The sequence below is a fragment of the Dryobates pubescens genome, chromosome 14 (assembly GCF_014839835.1).
Source record: "Dryobates pubescens isolate bDryPub1 chromosome 14, bDryPub1.pri, whole genome shotgun sequence".
In the NCBI taxonomy this organism is placed as follows: Eukaryota; Metazoa; Chordata; class Aves; order Piciformes; family Picidae; genus Dryobates; species Dryobates pubescens.
Genome location: NC_071625.1, coordinates 20,370,680 through 20,393,062, shown reverse-complemented (window position 1 = coordinate 20,393,062; position 22,383 = coordinate 20,370,680). Strand labels below are relative to the sequence as shown.

Below are 22,383 nucleotides of genomic sequence, written 5' to 3'. Positions count from 1 at the left end.
ATGATTTTGTACTTTATTGATTATTTTCAGTGGAAGGACCAAACCCAGAACACTGGAAAAATGCTTCCATGTGCTGCAACATTTTCAGCAGTAAATTCTGCAATATGTATGTGCCACTGTTTTCCACTGTGGAACCAGTATTGTGAAATATTTCTGGTTTATGTGTATTTGTCCCACATTGTGTGGCTCAACTTAGAATTTAGGGTAATAGCTTGTTGCTTATTTTTGGGTTGCCTAATAACCAATCCTATATAGTTTGGGTGGTTCAGAGATTTGCTAAATCTTCCATCTCAGAGGACTGGAATTGAGTGCAGGTTTTGGCTCTCTGCATCTTCAAACCACTGTCTTAACATACATTGAAGAAACGTGAAATACTGGAATAAAGCACTTATATGATGGTACAATTATTACAAGATTGAACTGTGCGAAACTGATGTCAGGGACTTTGATTCAGAGCTAGTAATGACATTTGAAAAAAGACTTTGACAGCAGAAATTGTATTTATCAAAGAGAAATTAACTAATAATTATCTGATGCTGCATTTCCTCCAAGTGATCTTTAAATGAGACAGTATTTTTTATATCTTCTTTCATCAGATGATGCTACCTTTGCTCTTTTTTCTTTCCATGTATGCTAACATCTTGATGCTTGGCTTGCTGAAATTTCCTTAAAATTGTTTTTCATTTTTGTATATTTGTCTCTATACTTTCTTTTACTTCCTTCTCTTACTAATTTTCCTCTTTCCACCATAGTGTACCTTATTTTGACTGTTTATTCCTTCCGTTGTCTTATGCACACAGTGCTTGAAATGGTGACTTTGTTGATGATGGCCACTGAAAGCTACCAGCCCTTACAATAGCAAGGGAAGTGCTGTAGGGTAGTGCCATAATGGGAACAGTATTTGGATAACAGATGCACAGGAAAAGGAGAATTCTGTCTTTTGGCTAATGGCCCCCTCATTAGTAAAGTAACTAGTTTTGCATCACTACCTGGCTGGCATGTGGTAAACTTGGTATTTCCAACTGCAGCAAGAAAGAGGACCATCGTTCTTGGCTTCCACTTCACTACTGCAGCTTCAGTGTTTGCACACAAGATCTCATTTTTGAGTGCTACAAAGCAGACTTTCTGTCCTCTTGCTTTTCTAAGATGGTTTTCCTTCCTTTCCTCTGTTAAATGCTATGTTATCTTTGACTTCTATTTGGAACTCATCTAGGCACTTACACATTTACTGTGGTAACAGTAGTGTTAATTTTTCCTCTGCTTTGCTACTATTCCTACTTATTCTGGCACTTGGTGTCTGGTTCTAAGAAATCTGAAATGGAAACACACAGAAAAATGAAAAAACTGGTAGCAGCATGTGGACTTAAGAAGAAAGCATCGTCAGAGGCAGGGCTATAGAAAACCATCCCTTGGCTTTCTTCTTGAAGCCTTGTTCAAAGCTCAACCAGAATGGTGATGATGGGATACAGGTTTTGACCTTGAAATTTTACTTTCTGCATTCATACAATATATATTCAGCTTCACTGTTAGATTTGGTAGATTGTTATTGTCATCTTGCTTGAGAGGGGGAAGGGGATTGATCTTGTCCTATGGAGTTCTTCTGTCTTGAAAAATATTTTGTTAGGGTGTCAAATGAGTCTATGGTATGAAACTAAGACTATTGTTTTAAAGCTCAGCAAGAAGTTGGGTAGTTAAAGAATGGCTATGATAATATTTTCCATTTCTGAAATACATGGATGAGAGAAATGCTATAAGAGGTTGGACTATACATTCTGATCCAAGGGTGTAATGTAGCTGAAGTGGTTGCAGTAGTAACCTAGAAAACGAGGGCGTTTTTCTCATTTGGCAGCTTTCAAGATACTTAGATGTTGGGAAGCTGTATGCACTGCTGCAGCTGAAGAAGTAGGACTGAAGAAATTAAGGAGCAAGTTGAGATTGATGCCTTTTAATGGCTTGCTTAAGTCACCAGGAAATAAGGAAAGTCTGTACTTCCTGAGAATTTAGATTTTAATCTGAACATGGCTTTAAAGACTCCTTTATCAGCACCATCAGTTTTCAAAATTGAAAATGTTGACAGGGTTCCTGTATGTTAGTTGTGTTTCTAGCTGATGGAATTTGCAGCAGAACTGAAATCCATTGCCCAAGCTCCACTCTCTTACTATGCTCTACAGTAGCACGTTAAGAAAACAGATTGCCTCTTAATGAAAGTGAAAGACAGCTGTCCTTTTGCTGTGGTCTTCCATTTCAATATGTTTAGTTAACTTTAAATGATCCTTAATATAAACTCTGTAGAAAGATTTTAATATCTAAGTAATTTTTTAGGCTTTTCTTTGCATTTTTTAATCCATTTCAGTACTTTTGTGAAGGGCAGAAGGAGCCATATTCTTCCTCATTCCAATTTTCTCTGTTTCATGCAGTGGAATTAATGCGATCTAATACCTTTGGTGGAGGCAGTAGTGTGGCAAAACTGGTTTGTACATTACTCCCCCTTCCTACTACAATTTTGTGAAATGCATCACTTCAGTGTGTATATAGTAAAACTGAATAGTATTTGCTGAAGTTGGCAAAATTTGTGATTACAAGTGTAAAATCAACTTTTATGGTTCCTAATCTACATCTATGCCACACCCAAAATTAGATGCCTAAGACTTGATCTTGTGGCAGCTCAGTCCTGATTAGTTCTACTGAGCATATACAGTGTTTGCTGAGAGTAAAATCCATGTGTTAAGAATGAAATAATTATTTTAGTGCGTATGAAGTTAAAGAGAGATTACTGCTAAAAATAGCTGCTATGAATCAAACTCAATGGCAATAAAATTGTGGAAGCTGATCTGTAAGTTAGTAAGTGGCTTAGATTAAGTAAGAATATTCTGTTGATTTCTGGGTTTGAATAGTTGCTTGGATTTGTTTGGAATCGGTGGTATAGTTTGATGAAATCTTTCATATAATTAGGAGTGAATGTTCTAATTACTTTCATATCTCTTCCATCCCCAAGTAAAGTCTTGAAGACCTTTGGTTTAGGCAGTCACACATTTTAGAGCTGTTATGCACAAACTACTGCCAATTTCAGACAGCTTTGGTCGGGGAGTTTGAGGCTTCAAATTGTATGTAATCATCTGACTAGGATGAAGCTAATGACTTATCACTGATGTGTATAGATTATTCTTAAACTAAATGTCATCCTACTAACAATTTAGTAACTTTATCTTTTTCAGAGTTGGAGATTTCTTAGTACAACGTGTTAATAGGACTTTCTGTGGTGGTGAGAGAAGGTTCAGTTCTCCCTCCCCCACAAAGAAACGGTCACACTTTCTGAATGGTCATGTAAGCACTGCTGTGTGAAGAAAAAAGTAATTGAGCTTTATCTATTTATGTTTATTCTTCTAGGTATCCATCTCGTATTGAGAAGATAGATTATGAAGAAGGGAAGATGTTGGTTCATTTTGAACGTTGGAGTCACCGCTATGATGAGTGGATTTACTGGGACAGCAATAGATTGCGACCCTTGGAGCGACCAGCATTAAGGAAAGAAGGGCTGAAAGATGATGAAGAATTTGTTGTAAGTAGCATGTTTTATTTTTCCTTTGACTCTTTTTTTTTTTGGTGAAATGTCCTAAATGTCCTACATGTTTTCTTGTCTACAATCTCTCTAGCACATAATGCTTAATTCTTTTAAGGAAAAAACCTGTAAGTGATTAAATATTGATGATTTAATTTGTATAAAACAGGATTTTAAACCTGGAGAAGAAGTCCTAGCTCGTTGGACAGATTGTCGATACTACCCTGCAAAGATTGAAGCAATTAATAAAGAGGGTATGTATTTGTGCATGGTCCATTTGGTAAGGATTGTTTGAATATGCTATGCTGTAGCTGTAGTCTCCTTCAGAAAATTACATAGGTATAAAATTATTTTCACTGTGTTTGTATTAAGTGAAAATGTTTCTATTGTACCAATTTTTTAAGAGGTTCGTGTTTTATGTGTGTGAAATTAGAAGATTGGCGTTTGTCCTGGAAGACAAAATGCTTAATATTTCCTCAGTGGTAAGAAAATGCTGTGCACAGTGCTAGGAATATTTTGTACTGTGGTTGATAGGAGCTAATGATATATTTATTTTTTCGTGATTGTTTTAGGAATGATTGGTCTCTTTCAAATTGTGTATTAAAGAAAAACAATGGAAATGGGGAAGCAAAGGAACACTTCAGTTGCAATACTTTACAATGTGATGATATTTCTAATGAACATAAGTAGAAGTTGGAGTTGTTACTGCAATTTAAAGCAAACAAGGATTTGATTGTGAATTGAGTTGTTTCCCTGTTGTGTAAAGTCTTTCCATGAATTATGTGTGAAAGTGACACAGTATCATAAATACACTTGAAATTGTCCAAATGGACGAAGAGCAATATAAAAGCAGAGTTTCATTGAGGCTGTCATTTGTTTTTCTTCAAAACTGTAGGTAATACCTGGTTTCTTTGTTCATATAGCCTACAAAATGTTTTGCTAAAGTTTTCGTAGTAACGAGGTGTGTTTGTTTCTTGACAACTCACAGTGATTACATCAATCCTTTTCTAGGAACATTCACAGTACAGTTCTATGATGGTGTTATTAGATGTCTTAAGAGGATGCATATCAAATCTATGCCGGAAGATGCAAAAGGGCAGGTAAGAATACTTAGGGTATCTCTTTCTTAGATTTTATAGAGATTTTTTTTTTTTTAATATCTTGAGATGGTAAAAATGTCATCTAGCACCACTAGTTTTAGATTATAGTCTCTTTTCTAGGTCCTGCATTGCCTTGCTTCACCAGTTTTGTAGAGGATACCCCAGAGTGTGCTGCTCAAGTTGTCTTGCCTCTGAAATGCCTCGGTGCTATATGCTCCATTGCCAACTAATCTGTTCACAGACTTTTAGCTTGCAGAGTTTACAAAACCAGGGCCATCAAGAGATGTTTTCCTCTGGTGTCTTTTAAAAAAAAGATGTAACTTGTCAGTAGTCTGTGGTGCTGATTTTTAGTTATTTATTTATTTTTCCCTAACCCACCTTCCACCCCATCTCTTTCTTTCTTTTTATGGGTAGCTCCCATAGTTCTTATTAACATGACTGTTCTGTGGGGATTTTTTTCCCCTATATCCAGAACTTTTTGAGGATTCTGATGGAGAAATGTTTTTTTATTTCTGGTAACCCGTTGCTGTTAAAGAAGAAATGGTGAGTAGAAGTTGAGAGAGGCTGTGAAGTATCAGAGAAGATTTAATTACTATGCACATCTTTACTTGCAAAACAACACTGAAAACCCTGGAAGTGCCACTGCATTTATCTTGCTTGATAACCATAGTCTCATAGCTAATCCATTGGTACTGTTTGAGCCTCAGAGATAAGAAGTGTGGGAGAAAAAAAACCTGCTGAAATTTGCTCCAATTTTTTTTTTCAGAATACTCCTAACTTGACGAACACAATTCATGTATTTCACAATTACTGTTATATTTATCCATACTGTGACAAGGTCAAATGGATAAGTGAAATGGCTTGAAAGCTTTTCTGTATTCTGGCCTCCAGGTTGCAGGTAGTTCTGTTTGACTGTTGATCATCTGTCTACGCAGAGAACATTGGAACTTAATGCAGGCAACACTGCAGTTTAATTTAAGCTGTTTCCTTAAAGAGACTATATTGAAATCCATAATAATGCCAACACTGGCATCTTGCAGCAGTATTAGAGTAACTCAGTTGAACCAGTATGTATGTCAAACAATTCTTTCGGTATAATAGTAAGTTAGAAAGGTAGAATACTTTATTTGCTCCATTAAAAGGAAAACCTGGATAATGTAGTTATAATGTTAAGTCACTCTGTCCTGTACTTTTTCTAGGGAGCTATACTGTGTCTAATCTTTAATTACTACTCTTAGGTCACAGAAATCCATTTCTTAGCAACCATTTTGATGTCCAGACATGCTTGGTAGAAATCCAGCTCATCTATGATCTCTGAATTTTTCTCAGTAGTTAAGAGTTGTTCTGTCAGTCCTGTGCATCTCAGAGGCTGAATGTAGGTGGCTTCAGTGAAGTCTTTAAAGAGTAAGGGGGCCAAATTTATGTTTTCTGAGATGAACTTAGAGTTTTTAAGTTGTCTTGCAGCAACAACACTAATTATGCTTTGTATAGTGCTAATTGATACTAATTTTGGCATTTTGTTTTGCAAAATTAGAGATCAGCATGAAGTTCTGTAGCAAAGATACTTGTTTTCTGCAGCATCTCCTATGTTGTTATACTATGGTAAAACATTTGTTTTTCAAAATATTTTGTGGCATTTTGGTTTGAAAAACCAGTTACCTGAAACTGAGATTTTTCCAAGCCTAGAACTCAAAATCAGTATCTTTGATTATTTTTTTTTTGCATTTAATAAGAAGGGATGTACTAAAAATACATATAAATCTTAAAAAAAGAAAAGGTTGTCAAGAATATGACTTGATTGGAAAAATGGTTGAGTTGGCAGATCCAAAACGTTATGCCTAGTTTGAACCTATGTCTTATTCTATATCTGTTTCCAGAGGAAAAAATTACCTTTCAAGAGATGAGTGTGAGCTTAAGTTCTAGTGTATTAGCAAATTTAACAAACATAAGGATCTGTTTGGAAGATGTGTGCTAAGCATGCAGAAATTGAATTACATGGAGGAAGAGGCATATAGATTAGTTAATTCTTTGATTTGAGCATAGCGTGTCTTAAAGGAAGAGATTGTATTGTAAACTCTGTAGCACTCAAACCATTTTTGAGTTGCAGCAGAAGTGTGTTTTGCTAAGACTCAGCTGTGAAGGTGGAAAGGGGAAATATTTAAAGAGTGGAAAATATTGGTGGGATGTAATGCATCAAGACTGTAGGTTAGATTGCTCTGCTGATAAGCGCAAATTGGTTGAAATCACACAGAAATGTGGCTAATGTAGTATAGAGAGAAAATAAAAAAAGATGGGGATGTTGAGACTGCCCTTGTGAGAGCACATATGAAGTACTCAGATAACTTACTTTTCTGTTTCATGTTTTTTGTTTTATCTTCGATGTAATTAGGCGCGCGAGAGGGAGCAGATAGCGCCGGAGCTGAGATTAGTCACGGAAATCGAACCAAAAGAAGTGAGTTTTGAGGAGGGTTTTGAAGGAGAGGGAGGGGACTTGGCACACAGGAAGAGGAAGCTGAGGAAAAAGCATGGATTTGCAATTGGGACAGAGGAAAAAAGAAGATGTGACAGGAGACAATGTGAGCCAAGATGTAGGTGGGGCAGCCTGTTTAGAATTTGAAAGATGAGGGTAAGGAATCCAGGCTTGATGTGGAATCAGCCAGTCAATAGAATGATATTTTATGTATTTGTATGTTTGAATGTGTGGGAATTGGGAGCTGTGATGTGTCAGGGAAGGAAAATCATCTGAATCTTTAGTACTGTAGAGAAGCACAAAGGTGGTGGTTGTAGGCAGGTGAAGGGAGTACCATGTATGTGTGAATTCTGCTATTGGCACAAGGGCTGGATTTCAGAAACGATTCTGCTTTTCCTACAGTTGCAGGTTTAAAGTTACACAAAGGAATATTTTAAAATACAAGTGTTGAGCCAATAGATGTGTAAGGCTGTTGGGTAATTTCCACTAACGTATTTCTTGGTAATGCAACTTTCTGTGCTTTGATTTAATGAATCTAATTAGCATAATGACCATTTTTTTCTCAGCAGTGATAAAGCAATGTTTTGTCTTCTAACTACAGTGTCATATTGATTCTCTCTGGTCAGTTTTCTCAACATTCTAGAAAGTCAAATTTTAGTAAGAATAAAAAAAGGAAATACACTTTTTTGTGCTTATGAGAAACTTTCAGTGGGATGAGATGCTGTGGGAAGTGGGAAATCAGGATGGGTGGTGTGCAGAGTTAGAAAACCACAGCCAGCAGAGGGGCAAGGTTAGGACACAAGGGAGAAGCAGGGAAAAGCTTGTCAGGCGGATTTTTGGGTTTGCTTTATTAATTTGTAATGTGTTCATATTTGGCTTTGTGGATACTGAATGCTCAGGGGAAAACTCCTGCTGGTAAAGATTCACAGCTATTTTCTGTAATACTTATGATATCTAGTGTCCTGCCACTATCGCTGACAGAGTAGATACTGTACAACAATCTGGACACAGATTTCAGAATCCATTGTGCTTCAGACTCCCTCTGTTACTCTCCCATTTTTTTTATTAATTTTTTTGTAAAAATTCTGAAAAGGCACAAATACATCTTTCTGAAGGAGGACTTCCTGTGCTTTTTCAAAAGTAACAGAGACACTGTAGCATCTGAGATGCTAAACATTTTTACATACCAGCTCAGTGGGATTTCAATCTTGAAAAGAGGAATTGTCTATGTCATTTTAGCACCTGTGGAGCCAAATTAAAAATGCATCCACAGAGTTTTGGCATATTTGGGATCACAAATTACTGAGGTTGAAGGGACCTCTTGAGATAACCTTGTCCACACCCCCACTCAAATTCTCTTCATTGAGCTTGAATTTACATGTAAAACTAGAAAAAAAAGTAATGTAGCTATTGCCATAATTAATGTTTGTGTGCTCTGGCTTCTGAATGTTTAGTCTTTGTTTGTTTCATTGTTGTTTATGTCCTGCTACCCTTTTCAAGCTCCATGTATTAAGTACCCAAACAACAATATAAAATGTAAACAAAAAGCCATTCGTGTTGCACAAGAACTGCTACTCTTTGAACTCTTTGTTCAGTGTGGTCCTTGAAGCTTGCTATAACTGCAAAGCTTCCTGTTTCAGGGTTTTCAGCTTGGCTGAAAATTAAAATGCTGGTTCAGAGCTCTTTTGATGCAAATTGCACATCCTTTGCTTCCCCCTTTTTTCATAAGACCCAAGCTCCATCAGTACTACTGATCCTGTTCATCACTTGGCTGTGGTACAGTGTAAAACTCTCACTCTCAGATATCCTAACTCCTCTACGGCACAAATTGCTCCATCCTATTTTTGTCCTGCTGGATGGGCAACGCTGGGTGGATGGCAACGCTGCTGGATGGACTGGAGCTAATGTGTGTGCTAGTTTGGGTTGGCCGAAAAAGAGGTATCTGTGTTTTTGACTATGCAGCTGGCAGTTAGATACACTCTCTGTGGCTGGCACGTCACCAAATGGCCTTTGTAGTTGTCTGTTACATAAGCATTGCCAAAGTGCTTCCAAACTTTTCTGCAGCTAGCTGGACTGAGTGTATGCATCTTGCATTGACAGTTTGGACATGGAACACTATCTTAGTGGAATCAAAACTGTGTTTCTAAGTGCATAGCTTGATGCAATATAGGAGCATAATCCATGTAAAACAGTGATTTAAACACTGAGATATGTAAAAGGGAAAGCATAATACAAGAGTAATGTTCAGTGTTTTGTGTTATGCTTTTTTACATACACTGCAGAAGGCAAACCATCAATAGAATAGAAATTTGAAAGACATAACACCCAAGTGGGAATGGAAGCAAAATTTATAAAAGCATGCTGCTTTAGGTACTACATATCATAACAAGAAAACAGACCAAGTTACAGTACAGAATCATAGAATTGTTTTGGTTGGAAAAGACCTCTAAGATCATTAAGTCCAACCATCAGTGTGGTCTCTCTCCACTTGGGGGAAAAATAATGGAAAAATAGTATCTGGAAACAGTCATGCAGAACTAGACAAAAAGTCTTTATCATACCTCTTTTATATGCAGTAGTACAAATCTGCAAATCCTCTTGTAGCCAAATTGCCATGTAGTAAATGAATTAACATTCAAAACACTAAGATGCTTAATTCTTACTGGTGGAGGATGAACGTTGCTGCTGGGTTTTATATCACATACAACTTCTCTGTGGAAAATTTGTGTGCAATTGGTGTTACAGAATTTTGAAAAAATATTTCAGTAAAAAGGATCAAGTTCCAGTTTTTGCAGTTAGATTGATCCCTGCATTTAGGTGATGTAAAGCAGGAGTCTGATCACTCCAAACTAGTGGAAAGAGTTTGGCTCAGTCTTAGAAGTATTTAGTTCTCTCCATTGATGTATAAGGTGGCTAGACTTTGTTTATGTGCAAAAAAGTAGATTAATCTGGACTGCATGTTCTGTTAACTCCTTGGATGTGTCTGTATGGTCAAATAAGTCATTAGCAAAAACAGCACTTATATTACCCTAAATATGAATTGTGAAATTCAATCATATTAATGGAGCACTTTATTGAACATTTGGGATAAAACTTTTAACATGTAATACCAAAAAGGTGCTGTGTCTAGTTACTGTAGACACAGATATAATTAGTTAAGAGTTATCTCTGCTTTATGAGTTTAATTCAGGAAGAACTCTGCCCCAAACATGCAGCTGGCTGGACCATGCTTTGAGGTGATTGTAGAATAATGGTGAATTTCATAGCCGGAAGGGTAAGAAAATAGTATTCTGTGTTTGGGAGCTTCTGGGTTTTTAAAGTTACGACACATAAGATAGGTAGCAGCCAGAATTCTATACACAGTGCTTCTTTCAATTTTTTTTTTCCTTTTTTTTTCTTTTTATTCATGTGGCACACTGATAATACATTGAGCTTATTTAGGCAATTTGGGAAAGTAATTTGCCACTCTTTGAGTAGTAGCCATAAACATAAATTCAGCTGCTCCTGAACATTTCTAGAGAATTTTCACTGGGTTTATAAGTATTTTCTACTTGTATCTCAGGCACTTTTTAATGCTTACTTAACATTTTTTCCTTTTTGGAGGACTGGATAGCTTTGGTCAAAGCTGCTGCAGCAGCAGCAGCCAAGAACAAAGCAGGAAGTAAACCTAGAACCAGCGCAAACAGCAATAAAGATAAAGAGGACAGAAAATGGCTAAAAGTTCCTTCAAAAAAAGAAGAAACCTCAACCTCTACAATCATGCAGGAAGTCCAAAAAAAGGAAGAGGAGCCTACATCTAGTGACACATTTGGTAAAAACAAATTCTATAGAGGATAACAATACATTTTCCAGCAACATTGAAGAAGAATTCCTGTTGTTAACTTTACAATTAAGTAATAATTAGTATTTCTAGAGTAAAACGTCTCATTGGCTATTTAGATAACTCTACATAACATTTAATCAATTCAGGAAGAAACCTTGCCTGATGAATCTAGTTCACTCAACATTTAGTACTTCTGCAAAACTCCTAACTGGCTCTAACAAAATCAACATAGTGGTTTTTAAGTTACTTCCTTGTATGCTTTGATTCATATTCCTACATTTTCTGTTACCTTTGACATAATCCCTGATCTTATTCTAAGAAAAAAATGTTTCACTATGCATGGTATATTTATATTCAGGGATGTTTGAAACTATTTCTAGGTTGATAAGTATTTGTTCATTTTGATAGCCTTTAATACTGACTTTTCATCACAAATGTCAAGGTTATCGGCATCTAATGCTTCAATGTGTAATAATAAATCTTTATGTAATTTTAACTTTAAAGAGAATTTTATGATTACTGCAGTATTCTTGTAGCAGTTCTGAAATAGTTGGGTATGTTGGGTGATGCTACATAATTATGAATTGTATGTTTATTAGATTTCTCTTCTGTTTGCAAGTAGGTTTTCCTGTAGTGGATGTTCCAAAGATGGCCTTTGTGCAGGCAGAGAGCACACTATCACACAAGAGGAAAAGTAATCTAGGCAACTCATTTCAGGCAAAGAGAGCTCGTCTTAACAAGATCACTGGTAAAACTTTCTTTTCAGTTATAATGAAGTATACATGCTTATAGATAAGGTACTGAAGTAGATTGATAAAAGTACATTCATAAGGCAGATACTCACTATAGTCTTCTACTTGTTTAGAATTTTTAAGGAATCTGTAAATGGTCGAAAACCCTACCTTCTTCATAAATTCTGATAATATTCTCAGACTTGACTTGATCTTTTTAGTTTTGTAGGAAGGTAGCCACCCTGAACTGATGAATTTCTTGAGTATAATTTAATTCCAGATAAACAGTCTTCTCCATTTGGAGTGAATTTGTTTGTACAACTTCTTAACATGTTTTGTCACAGTTTACGATGAAGTTAAAATTGCTCCTGAAAAGAGTTTACAGTATGTTGTTTAAAGGTAGACAAACCTAGCTACAGATTGAAGCAGTGATGATCTGAAAAATGAATTCCTTGTGCTTGTTACTCAAAGGTATTACTAGAAAACAAGTAGACAGTTATAGAGTAGACTTTACACAGCAGGAAACAGAATAATAGATCGTTTGTCTTCCCTTCAAAAATTGTCTTACCTTCATTTTATTCTAAAATTTGATAGAAATGTACTTAACTGAAAAAAAAATACTGCAATTTGTATCCCTGCTTCCCCATGCCTGCCAATAAGCAAATTGTGTTGCCGGCATCAAAAGAATGTTTGTACCTGTACTGGGAAGGGACTGGATACATTTCAAAATATGGGGGGAAGAAAGTTATTACATCCCCCTGTTAACAGAGTGGCCCTTGGAAAGAGAGAAATTCGTTCCACTCACTCCTCTAGTAAACAATATTTTGTGTGAATCTGGCAAACTTTTACGTGCTACAGATGAGAGAGGGTTTATTGTTTGGTTGGTTGTTTTTTGTAGTAAACAAAGTATGGTCATTCAGCCTTAACTGTTTCTATAATATGAAAACAACCTGATTTACTAATCTAAGTGATCAGTTTTTTTCCAGACTTGTTTTGGCTGATCCATCCTTTCATAGGTCAGCAATAGAGGATATTTAGTCTGTTGGAGCGTGGTTCCATTTCAGTCTCTCAAATCAGTACTTTAGTCTAAAGGAGAAAATAAATTAAATGGACCAGTATGGAACAGGATATGAAGGAAGCAATCCTTGGGAAAAAACATATTCTGCCTCCAGGATTTTCTTTCCTGGAAGGCTTCTTATTTGGTACCAAATTTAGTTAACAGTGTCTAATTTGTCAGCCTCATTACTACTCTCCTTTGCCTGTACTACATACACACGCATAACGATACATACTTACAAAGTCCTGTTCACTTCTTTCCTATAGTAGTTAGTAGCAGAAGATACCAAAACCAGCGGAAAAACATGTAGCTCTAAAAATTACATTCTTCTGTGCTTGTGGGTAGATTTTCTTTTCCTGAGGAGCAGTTTGAATAACAATTGGACAGGCTCATACAGACTGAAGTGAATAATCAGAAACATAATGTTTCAACCATTGACTTTGTTACCATTCTAATCGTGTCTCCATGAGAGAATATTCTGCTAGCAGAGTATGTGTTGCCTTTCTGCAAAAGTGAATTTAATCCTTTAATCACAACATGAAATTTGTCGTGCTTGGTAGTTACTTTGTGTAACAGTTCTCAACACACTTCTGCCACTCATGTTGTAGTAGATTTTTTCTGTTGTTGCATAAAATGGAGTATTTAGAAAATGCTAAGTGCTGATGATACTTGCTTGAAGTTGTTATGTGTGTCTCTGGCATGAGCTTTTATATCTGAAGGAAGCTTGGGGGTCATACTGGTGTACCTATCAGAATGGCAAAGAAGAGTCATAAAGCATTGTAGCTGTTAGGAAAACATTATTATAGAATAGAATAGAATAGAATAGAATAGACCAGGTTGGAAGAGACCTTCAAGATCATTGTGTCCAACCTATCATCCAACACCACGTCTTACAGATTTACTGTGGAAGTAAAGCAAATAATGTGCTTGTGAGAAGCAATCTGAAAAGACCTGTTCTCTGGATTTCAATTCAGCATTCAGTATATTGTAGAAGGTTCTTATCTGCCACTGGAGCCTCATCTGCACCTGGTATTCTTTGTTCTCCATTCAACAAAATACAGTTACTCCTTTTCCCCTTTTTCTTCTGCTACCACTGCAGGGGGGAAATGTTATTTCCTCAATGTGAACAGTGTCTCCTGCAAAGCATGTATTAATACAATTTTTCAATTAGTTTTTGCCTCTGTTCAATGCTTACTTCCACATTTCCTGCTGCAGTGTTGATACTTAAAAGAACAGATATCATCTGCAGTAAGCTTACAGAACAAAACACTTTGTTTCACTGTGCCCTCCATGCTCGTTTGGTGTGTGCTGTTATTGATAGAGGATGGTGATCATGTAATCCTGCTGCTGTAGTAGTAGTTTTGTCTTTTTCTACAGGCATGGTAATTGTTTAGAAAGACACTTAATAGGGTAGAGGAGGAGGAAATTAAGGGTCATATATTCACAGATCTGGCAGAATCTAGGTTTGTTTTATGGTTTTACTCTCTGAGCACTGAGCATCTAGCTGGAAATAAAAATCATAGAATGGTGTGTGTTGGAAGAGACCTTCAAGATCAGCTAGTCCAATCCCCATGCCATGGGCAGGTTCATATTCCGTTAGATCAAGTTGCTCAAGGCCAGGCCCCATCCAGCCTGATCTTGAACACTGCCAATTACACGGCATACACAACCTTTGGTCAGCCTGTTGTTTGAAGAACTGTACAAGCTGCCTTAGATGACAGTTTGTTGTTCAGTATTTAAAACTTGGGTATGCTCAGTTTTGAAAAGTATTTCATGCTTTTCATTTTAGATGCATCATTGTCAGTATAAAGAACTTTGCTGATTTCACAGCTTAGTTGAAATGGATAATTTGTGTCACAAATGTTTGTTTAGGTTCATGAAACCTAAATCTTTCATAAAGCCTAATTCATAATTAAAATCTTGCCTGATAATTTTATTTATATTAATGTAGTGGGGCTACCCTTCACCTGTTTAGCTGTACAATCCATTTACTCACCCCTCTTGTTGTGGACATGGTGTTCTGAATATTTAAAATGTAACTGCTTTCCAGTAAACTGAAGCATAAGTTTATCTAACATAAAGAGCAAATGAAACAAAACACCTGGAATTTATTGTGAAATAAATGTGGTAGCTCTCTAGCAAAATACCAGACTGTTCTTTGTGTGCATGTTTTCGCTTTTGTTTGGGGTTTTTTGTTTGCTTGTGGGTTCTTTTTTGTGTGTTTGTTTGTTTGTTTACTATTTTTAATGTCTTGAATGCTTTCTGAGCTTCACTAGTTTGTAATTACTTGATTATTTTGCACTATAAATTAGTTTTGAGCATATCTAATTTTTCATGGAACACTACAAGAATTTCTTGTGGATTTGTTAGCTGCAGTTATTGTGAGAACTTAAGCTCTCTGCCCACCAATACTGATATTCTCAGGGAATGCAGTAGTAACTAATTCAGACCTTCATTTTGCAGGTTTATCAGTTCTGCTTCGTATTGTGGCACAGAACTTTTTCTTTCTGTGCGTAATTAGGTAATTAAAGTTGCAAAAAAGCTTTTTCATACTTATGTTGCCTTGTCTTACACAGATTTTTTTGTGTTTGTGTGATGGTAGTACTGATATTGTATATGAGTTTCTGAATGAGGAGACATTTTTCTGAATCATTTGCTGCCAATATGGTCTTGTTATTATGGTAATTTGGGAGCTTCACTGCTGAGAATATTCATTTGGAAATTAAATCCCTCGTTCTATTCTAAGAAAGGTTTGCATGTGTTAAAAGTAGTAATACAAAAATCTGATGGGAATTTCATGAAGACTGCGAAGGGGAGATACAGAAAAGGTTTATAAATAATTTTGATCTCTCAAAAGGCTTTCAGGCCTTAAGATCACTTAGGATTTAAGGCCTAAGTGCTTGGGCTTTAGTAGAAAGATGAGGCATTATTTTGCAATTAACAATTTCAATTTTATTTTCATCTTGCAAGTGGAAATGCCAGAGAAGTGTCTTGTTGTGAAAGAACACCACCGTGGGAACAACCTTTAATTCTTTGTTCCACCTAATGTAAAATGTCCAGCTTCATGTTCAGCTGTTTCAGAGAGAATGATGCAGTAGATATAAGCAGTTTGTATTTCCTTTCTCACTGTTTTGCTTTAGTTTCTACAAAGTTTTATTGCAAGCTGCTTTTAACTAAAAATCTTTGCAACTTTTCTCCCAAGGTTTATTGGCATCCAAAGCTGTTGTTGCGGATGGTGCTGAAAAAAAGGAAGGCAACAAAGAAACAGCTCCAGTCCTGGAGCAGGTATGAAATGGTAGAGTTTGATTCTTTTGCAAGGTTCCCACTGGAGTGTGCCATGGAGATATAGTACCTACAACATTAAAATTTGCCCTTTCAGGTATAACAGGGAACTGAAAATTGATCTTACGTTTACATTTCTGGCAGAGCTAGAAGTATGGAATTTTAATTGTCTCTAAACACGGTGTTGACTTGAATTTCAGTAATGAGCTTTTATGTTAGAAAACTAACAGAACACAATAGAAAAATGAAGTCTCTCTGCAACAAATAGGAGACCAGTGTCCCAAGGTCCAGTTTTACAGCTGGAACCATGACTGACTTAGGAAAAGGCCCCTACACAAATTTAATTTGTGTTTGAAACAGGGCTCTTGACATCTCACAGAACTTCCTTTAAAAGAAGTTTCTTTTATACTGTAAGAATTTGGTGTTGTAGGCTTGTATGTGTTTTATGAACCGCTCAATGAGCCATACATTTTTGCAAGGGTGTGTATTTTAATAAATACAAAAAAGAAACTTTTAAATGATGTTAAGGGTCTGATTTTTAAACCTGCATATTTGCAGGACCTGAAGGCTGCCATTTGATCTTTGGCTTACTCCACTGTGTTGAGGCATTGCTTGTGACTCCAAGTTACGCATTGTCCTGCACATTAAAAGGGCTGAATGCCTAAGCATGGTAAAGCAAGCTAAGGATGAACAGGAGTCTTGATTCAGGACATCTTTTCTTTTCAGTGATTTAAATCAGAGCCTTAATATAGTTTTAATACAGCTTTTTTGTATTCATTTTCATTCTTCAACAGCAGCCTTGCTGCCTGCAATTTTAAAGGAGCACTTCTGTTCTTAAGCCCCGGCACACTCTATGAACTGCCTCTGCCCCAAACTTTATTTGATATTTTGGTTGTACTGGTTCTTTAGAGCTGATATATAATTGCATTGCTGTGGTTTTTCCATTGACACTGCATTGGATGCGAGTCTGGTCAATGGAACATGATTTTCTGTTTCTAATGCTGTCGCTGTAATGGCCTATGGAGCCACTACGGGGTCAATGCATTGACTGATACTTTGCATAAAGGTTTACAGTGTATTGACATGACATTCCATTTCTCAAATTTTTGCATATTAAAGATGCTATGATTTTATTGCTACTGTGTGTGATATTTTCAATGTGCAAAAAACTGTGAAATGGCTTACAGCATGTTGTTCTTGGAGGAATCATTACAATGTAAATCTTACCATGCAGAATCCCATTGCAGTGAATGGGACTTCGTGGTTTACATAGACTTTGTATGCAACAGGATAAACTACAGTGCATATTTACTAAACATTTTTGTTACTACTTAGACTTAGCAACTCGGCTGTTTCTGTTTTATGGATTAGATATTTAAAAAGATGTCTCTGTCTTTGTTTACATGCTAATGGTCTGAAAAACCTCATTTTTGGAAATAATAGTTAAGTTCCTTTAGAGAGGCATCTGAAATCCCAAATTGTCCTATTTCCTTTGCTTCTAACTAACACAAGAAACCTCAAAAACACTTGAATTATTTACTATGGGGAGGAAAATTTTTGAGCTTAAGATTTTTTCCCACTAAGTTCCTGCCCAAATTCAAATTCAAATGGCCGAGTTACAAACCCCCCCAAAAGATTTTCCAATAGCAAAGCTGGCATTCTTTAGAGGTTTTGTCTGCTACTGCTATAAAATTGAATGGGTAAAATATCTTGTAGGAGTTTTTAATAATGTAATGCAGAACATGGTAGAAGTATTCAGGCCAGTAGCCAAAAACTGACTTTGTTGATGGAAGTTTATTTTATTTATATTCATATATTTTTAGTTTACAGTTGTCTTAAACCCAGAACCTCAGAGAATTAGTTGCAGAAACAATAGTTTATTTGACTGTATTAGGGTATGTCATGTTCTATTTCCTTTTGACCAAGACCTGATTAGATGAGTAACATTAATTCATTAAGGTTTTTAATGTTAATTTGTCCTGTTAAGAGGTTAAGCACCTTATCAAAATATTAATTTAATTTTTTTAATCTTGTTTAAATAACTTTGTAATTTGAAATTAATGGATGCTGTAGTAATGTCTTTCACATCTGTGAAGATGAACAATAAAATTGTTTATTTACAAGTTACGACTCTAATTAATTTCTGGTAATGCCTCTCATAACCAGCATAGGTATACTCAACAGTTCATGGAATATTTTATTTAAATGAATAAACTGCACTTAGTACATGTGTAAATGAGTTACTCAAGGTAGAACTGATGTCTGCTGAACGGAATGTTTTACACCGGATCTTTACATGATCATTCCAGCAAGCTATTCATGTAGCATTCAGGGATTCCCTTTTACAAACAGAATGTGCACGAGTGGTTGGTTGTTTGTTTGTTTATTTTGCCTTTGTGGAAATTTCCAGTGGAAAATAACTTTGCAATTTATAACAAAGCCCAGTAATACCCTGAAATCATCAAGAGGTGTGATGCTTTTAGTTTGGTTAAAGTGGTGCACACATTGTAGAAATATCTTTCTACTTTCTTAATTATGGTTTTATTAGATGGTACTATGCTGTGTGATGCAACTGGGACAAGAGAGGGGACAGATTTAAGAAATTATGTTCAGATATTGTAGTTTGCCATGATGGGGCAAGTTTTGACACACACACAGTTTATTCCATAAAGCAGGAAGAACTTCCAGTTAAAAGTCTAAAATACTATTGTCCGTCAATGCATGCTAATTGTCTCAAAGTAATATTTCAGTGTCTGTGTATGAGAAGGATGAGCATTCATGACATTGAAAGCATTTATATGGTTGATAATTCCTGTTCTTCAAAGACCGTTTTAACTGTTATCTGCTCATTTTTCCCCAGCAGTTAGCAATCTATTTAACCCTGTGGTGCTAGAAGTTGCGATTTCTTCATGTGTTTGCACAAACATAATGTGGTGAAATCCAGACTCCCAGCACTGAAAAGGGTTGTGTGAGAGTGGTGTTCAGTATTTGGAAACTTTTTTATGGTTTTCAGACATTCCTTGAAGGAGCATTATCAATTTTTTTTCAGGTTCTTCTCTACAGATGAAGTTCATGTTTTTTTGCTTTGGTCAGGGAAGGGACTGCAGAGAGAAAATTTTGAAAACTTCTTAGAGAAAATTTTGGAAACTTTTTAGATCATTTTTCATAGCAGTGCAAAGGCCTGTCAGAGTTCAAGGAGTGTCTGGATGACACTCTTAGTCATATAGCTTAGATAATCCTGTGAGGAGCAGGGAGTTGGACTCTGGTCCTTATAGCCCAACTTCAGATATCCTATGAATCTGTGATTGTACATCAGTGTGAATATTTTAGCTTGTAATTTTGTGTTGTGTTGTAATGGCAGTTTAGCTTAGTGTTCTCTAAGTTACACTTTGAGACAGCTCTGGTGCTGTTCTGCTGAAGATGAAAGGGACAGAACCCTTAAAAAAAGGGAAAAATAAAAATAAAAATGGGAATAGAGAAAAATGTTTCATTTTAAGGCTTTCTGCAAGTATTTCAAATAGTAAGAAATGAGAATATTCTGAATACTGTAAAATAATTGATAGTGCTCCTTTAAAAAAATTGTAATGTGATACATATCTGATAGTTTTCATTTGTACTGCAAATAGTGTTGCTTTAAAATGTGTTTTGAATACTGAAGTTGCTTTAAAAAAGATCAAAATAGAATACAAGAACTACAGCGAAGAAACTGAAATAAAAGTATCAATTTTTTATTATTTATTCAGGAGATTTCACCTAAACCACAAAGTCAGAAAAAAAATGAAGCTGATATTAGCAGTTCTGCCAACAATCAGAAACCTGCACTGTTATCCTCAACTTTGTCTTCAGGAAAGGCTCGCAGCAAGAAATGCAAACAAGAATCTGGAGATTCTTCTGGGTGTATAAAGCCCCCTAAATCGCCACTTTCCCCAGAATTAATACAAGTCGAGGATTTGACGCTGGTCTCTCAGCTTCCTTCTTCTGTGATAAATAAAACTAGTGAGCACAGACATTTTAAAACAAATACTGTAATTACATATAAGAGATATGCAGAAATTTCTTTTTGTTGTAAATGGCTATTGCTTTTAAAAATTAATCTGCTTTAAATAAAAGGTCCAAGTGGGAGAATTAGGGGTAGCTCAGTAATTTAAAAGTCAAATCATATAATAAGGTATATGAATTACTCTACCAGAAATAATAAATTTAAATAATACTTTTATATTTATAGACATGTAGCTTTTAATGGGGAGGGGTTTCCCTCCAGCTTTAATCTCCACTTCAGTATTAACAGTGATACAAGAGAAATCAAACCTCTCTTCTGAAGGGGCCTGATTCATTAAAAAGAAAAGACATAACCTTGGTTGTGGACTTTTCCTCCTCTTAGAAATTCTGCCTTCAGCAGGCTGATACACTGTACCTCTTGGCAGTGGCATTCTTTACCTTATGTGACATTTCCTCCAAATATGATGTGAAGGAGAAGAGTTGTTCAAGATCTGTGGTTGAGAAATACTAAAAAAATTTGTCTCAGAAGCATACCATAATTTTCATTTTCTTAACATGTAACTGATTTGCAAAGTAGCAAAGTACTGGTCATTGGGAGACCAGGGAGAAGCTCATACTGCATACTTGAATATAGTTTTTTGTGTGACTTAAATATTTTTATAACTTTTTTTTGAGATTACATTAGATTTTCAGTGTTACTTAGTCAGGCTCTTTGTTGCCTGAAAAGCATTAAATGATGAGGCCAAGAGTTAAAATAAACATGAGTTTCTCCAAAGTCAAAAGCCATATTTTTATTCCATTTCTAGAATAGGTTTGAGGATGGATGCCTAAAACTGCATTGTGTGTTCCCCTTGACTTGATTTGGTATTTTACCTTAGGAGATAAGTTCCCTTCAGTCTTTTCTCACAGATACGTTTAAATGAATGAGCAAGACAGGGCTGCAGATTAAACAATCTTTAAACCATCTTTGTTCAGGACACATTGGCATAAATTGTATTTATCCCCACAAAATATTAGCAGTCATTGTGTTGTAATATGCCTTCCTTCCCCACCCTTAAAATAATGGTAAGTAGTTTTCCTTGAACATGTTTGTATTTTTGACCAAGTTAGGCTTCTGTCTAGCAGTACTTAAAAATCAGCCATTTAAAAAACCAGCTACTTAATAGATGAGGTTTTGTTAGTACTGTTTTTGTAGTCTCTGGCTTCCAAGTCTTTACCTCCTCTAATGGAAATTCAATTTTGTTGTGTCTTTATTTGTAAATCTGTACATCTTTGAATCCAAAAGCAGCTTAAGAAAAGGAGAGAGCAGTGCTTTACTGTGTAATAATGACATACATGTTTTTCTAAGGCAAAGGTTTGTGAAACTTTGGAGAGGTGTAGGGGAGCATGGGTTTTTTTGTTTTTAATGAATCAGGCCTATTTTAATCTATATCAGTCCTCCACCACCTTGCTTTAAAAAAAAACCCAACAAACAATAAAAAGGCTTCTTGAGCCTTCTTACTGTGCCATGTGTGCATCTGAAATATAGTTGGAGTATTGATGTCAGGTTAGCAGATGATGGGATATAAAATTAACCACGACTTTGGGTTATGTTTTTTTAAGTTGTATATTATCACTATCCATAACTTTTTAGATCTTCAACTGTGATCATTTGTTCTGTTTATTGTTAAATCCTATTGCCCCCTTCCATTATAAGTAGCCTACTCTCATGGGTTATATGGGGGGGTTTGCTTATTGTAACTTACTGTTTGCCTAAAACAACAGTCTTTATCAGTGGGGAAGTAGATGGCCTAATAATGTATATAAAACAAAAAGCAGAATCATATCTTGAGTGTAACTCTTTTTTGTACTCCTGGTAGTCACAGTTTTTAGTTACTTTCATCAGTTCTGCTGTGATTTACCAGCCTTGCAAATAAGAGCTATTTAAAGCACTCCCCATCTTTAAATCTCAAATACTGCGGTAAGATTGTGGTATATCTCTCTGCTTCATGAACATTGAAAGATCTCTTTTTAGGTCCATCACAGCCAGTGAATTCCCCTAGATCCTACAAACATAGCCAACGGAGAAGAAGATCACAGCGATTAGCAACTTGCTCCTTGCCTGATGATTCTGTAGAAAAAGTTTCTTCTCCCTCTTCAGTTACTGATGGAAAAGTGTTCTCCATCAGTGGTCAAAATCAACAGTCATCAAAATTGGAGGGTAATGTATCTTAATCTAATAAAGAACTGCCCCAGAGAAATTGAATCATAACGATTGGACCTTTCATGGTTTTCATCTAATGGGATATTTTGACTGATTGTATCTAAAGCTGTATGCTTTTGTTATGTAACTGCAAACCAAACTGTTGTTTGCTGGACCAAT

General features: G+C 35.9%; 1 protein-coding gene across 1 annotated transcript in view; it reads left to right on the top strand.

Annotated features, from left to right (window-relative positions):
• PHF20L1 (PHD finger protein 20 like 1) overlaps window positions 1–22,383 on the top strand; it is a 50,662-nt gene that overhangs the window by 5,406 nt on the left and 22,873 nt on the right. Inside the window, exons 3-10 of the mRNA XM_054167163.1 lie at window positions 3,388–3,559; window positions 3,729–3,813; window positions 4,571–4,659; window positions 10,733–10,940; window positions 11,575–11,700; window positions 15,943–16,025; window positions 19,766–20,018; window positions 22,036–22,221. Coding sequence (XP_054023138.1) covers window positions 3,388–3,559; window positions 3,729–3,813; window positions 4,571–4,659; window positions 10,733–10,940; window positions 11,575–11,700; window positions 15,943–16,025; window positions 19,766–20,018; window positions 22,036–22,221 — 1,202 coding nt within the window. The remainder of the gene's footprint in view (window positions 1–3,387; window positions 3,560–3,728; window positions 3,814–4,570; window positions 4,660–10,732; window positions 10,941–11,574; window positions 11,701–15,942; window positions 16,026–19,765; window positions 20,019–22,035; window positions 22,222–22,383) is intronic.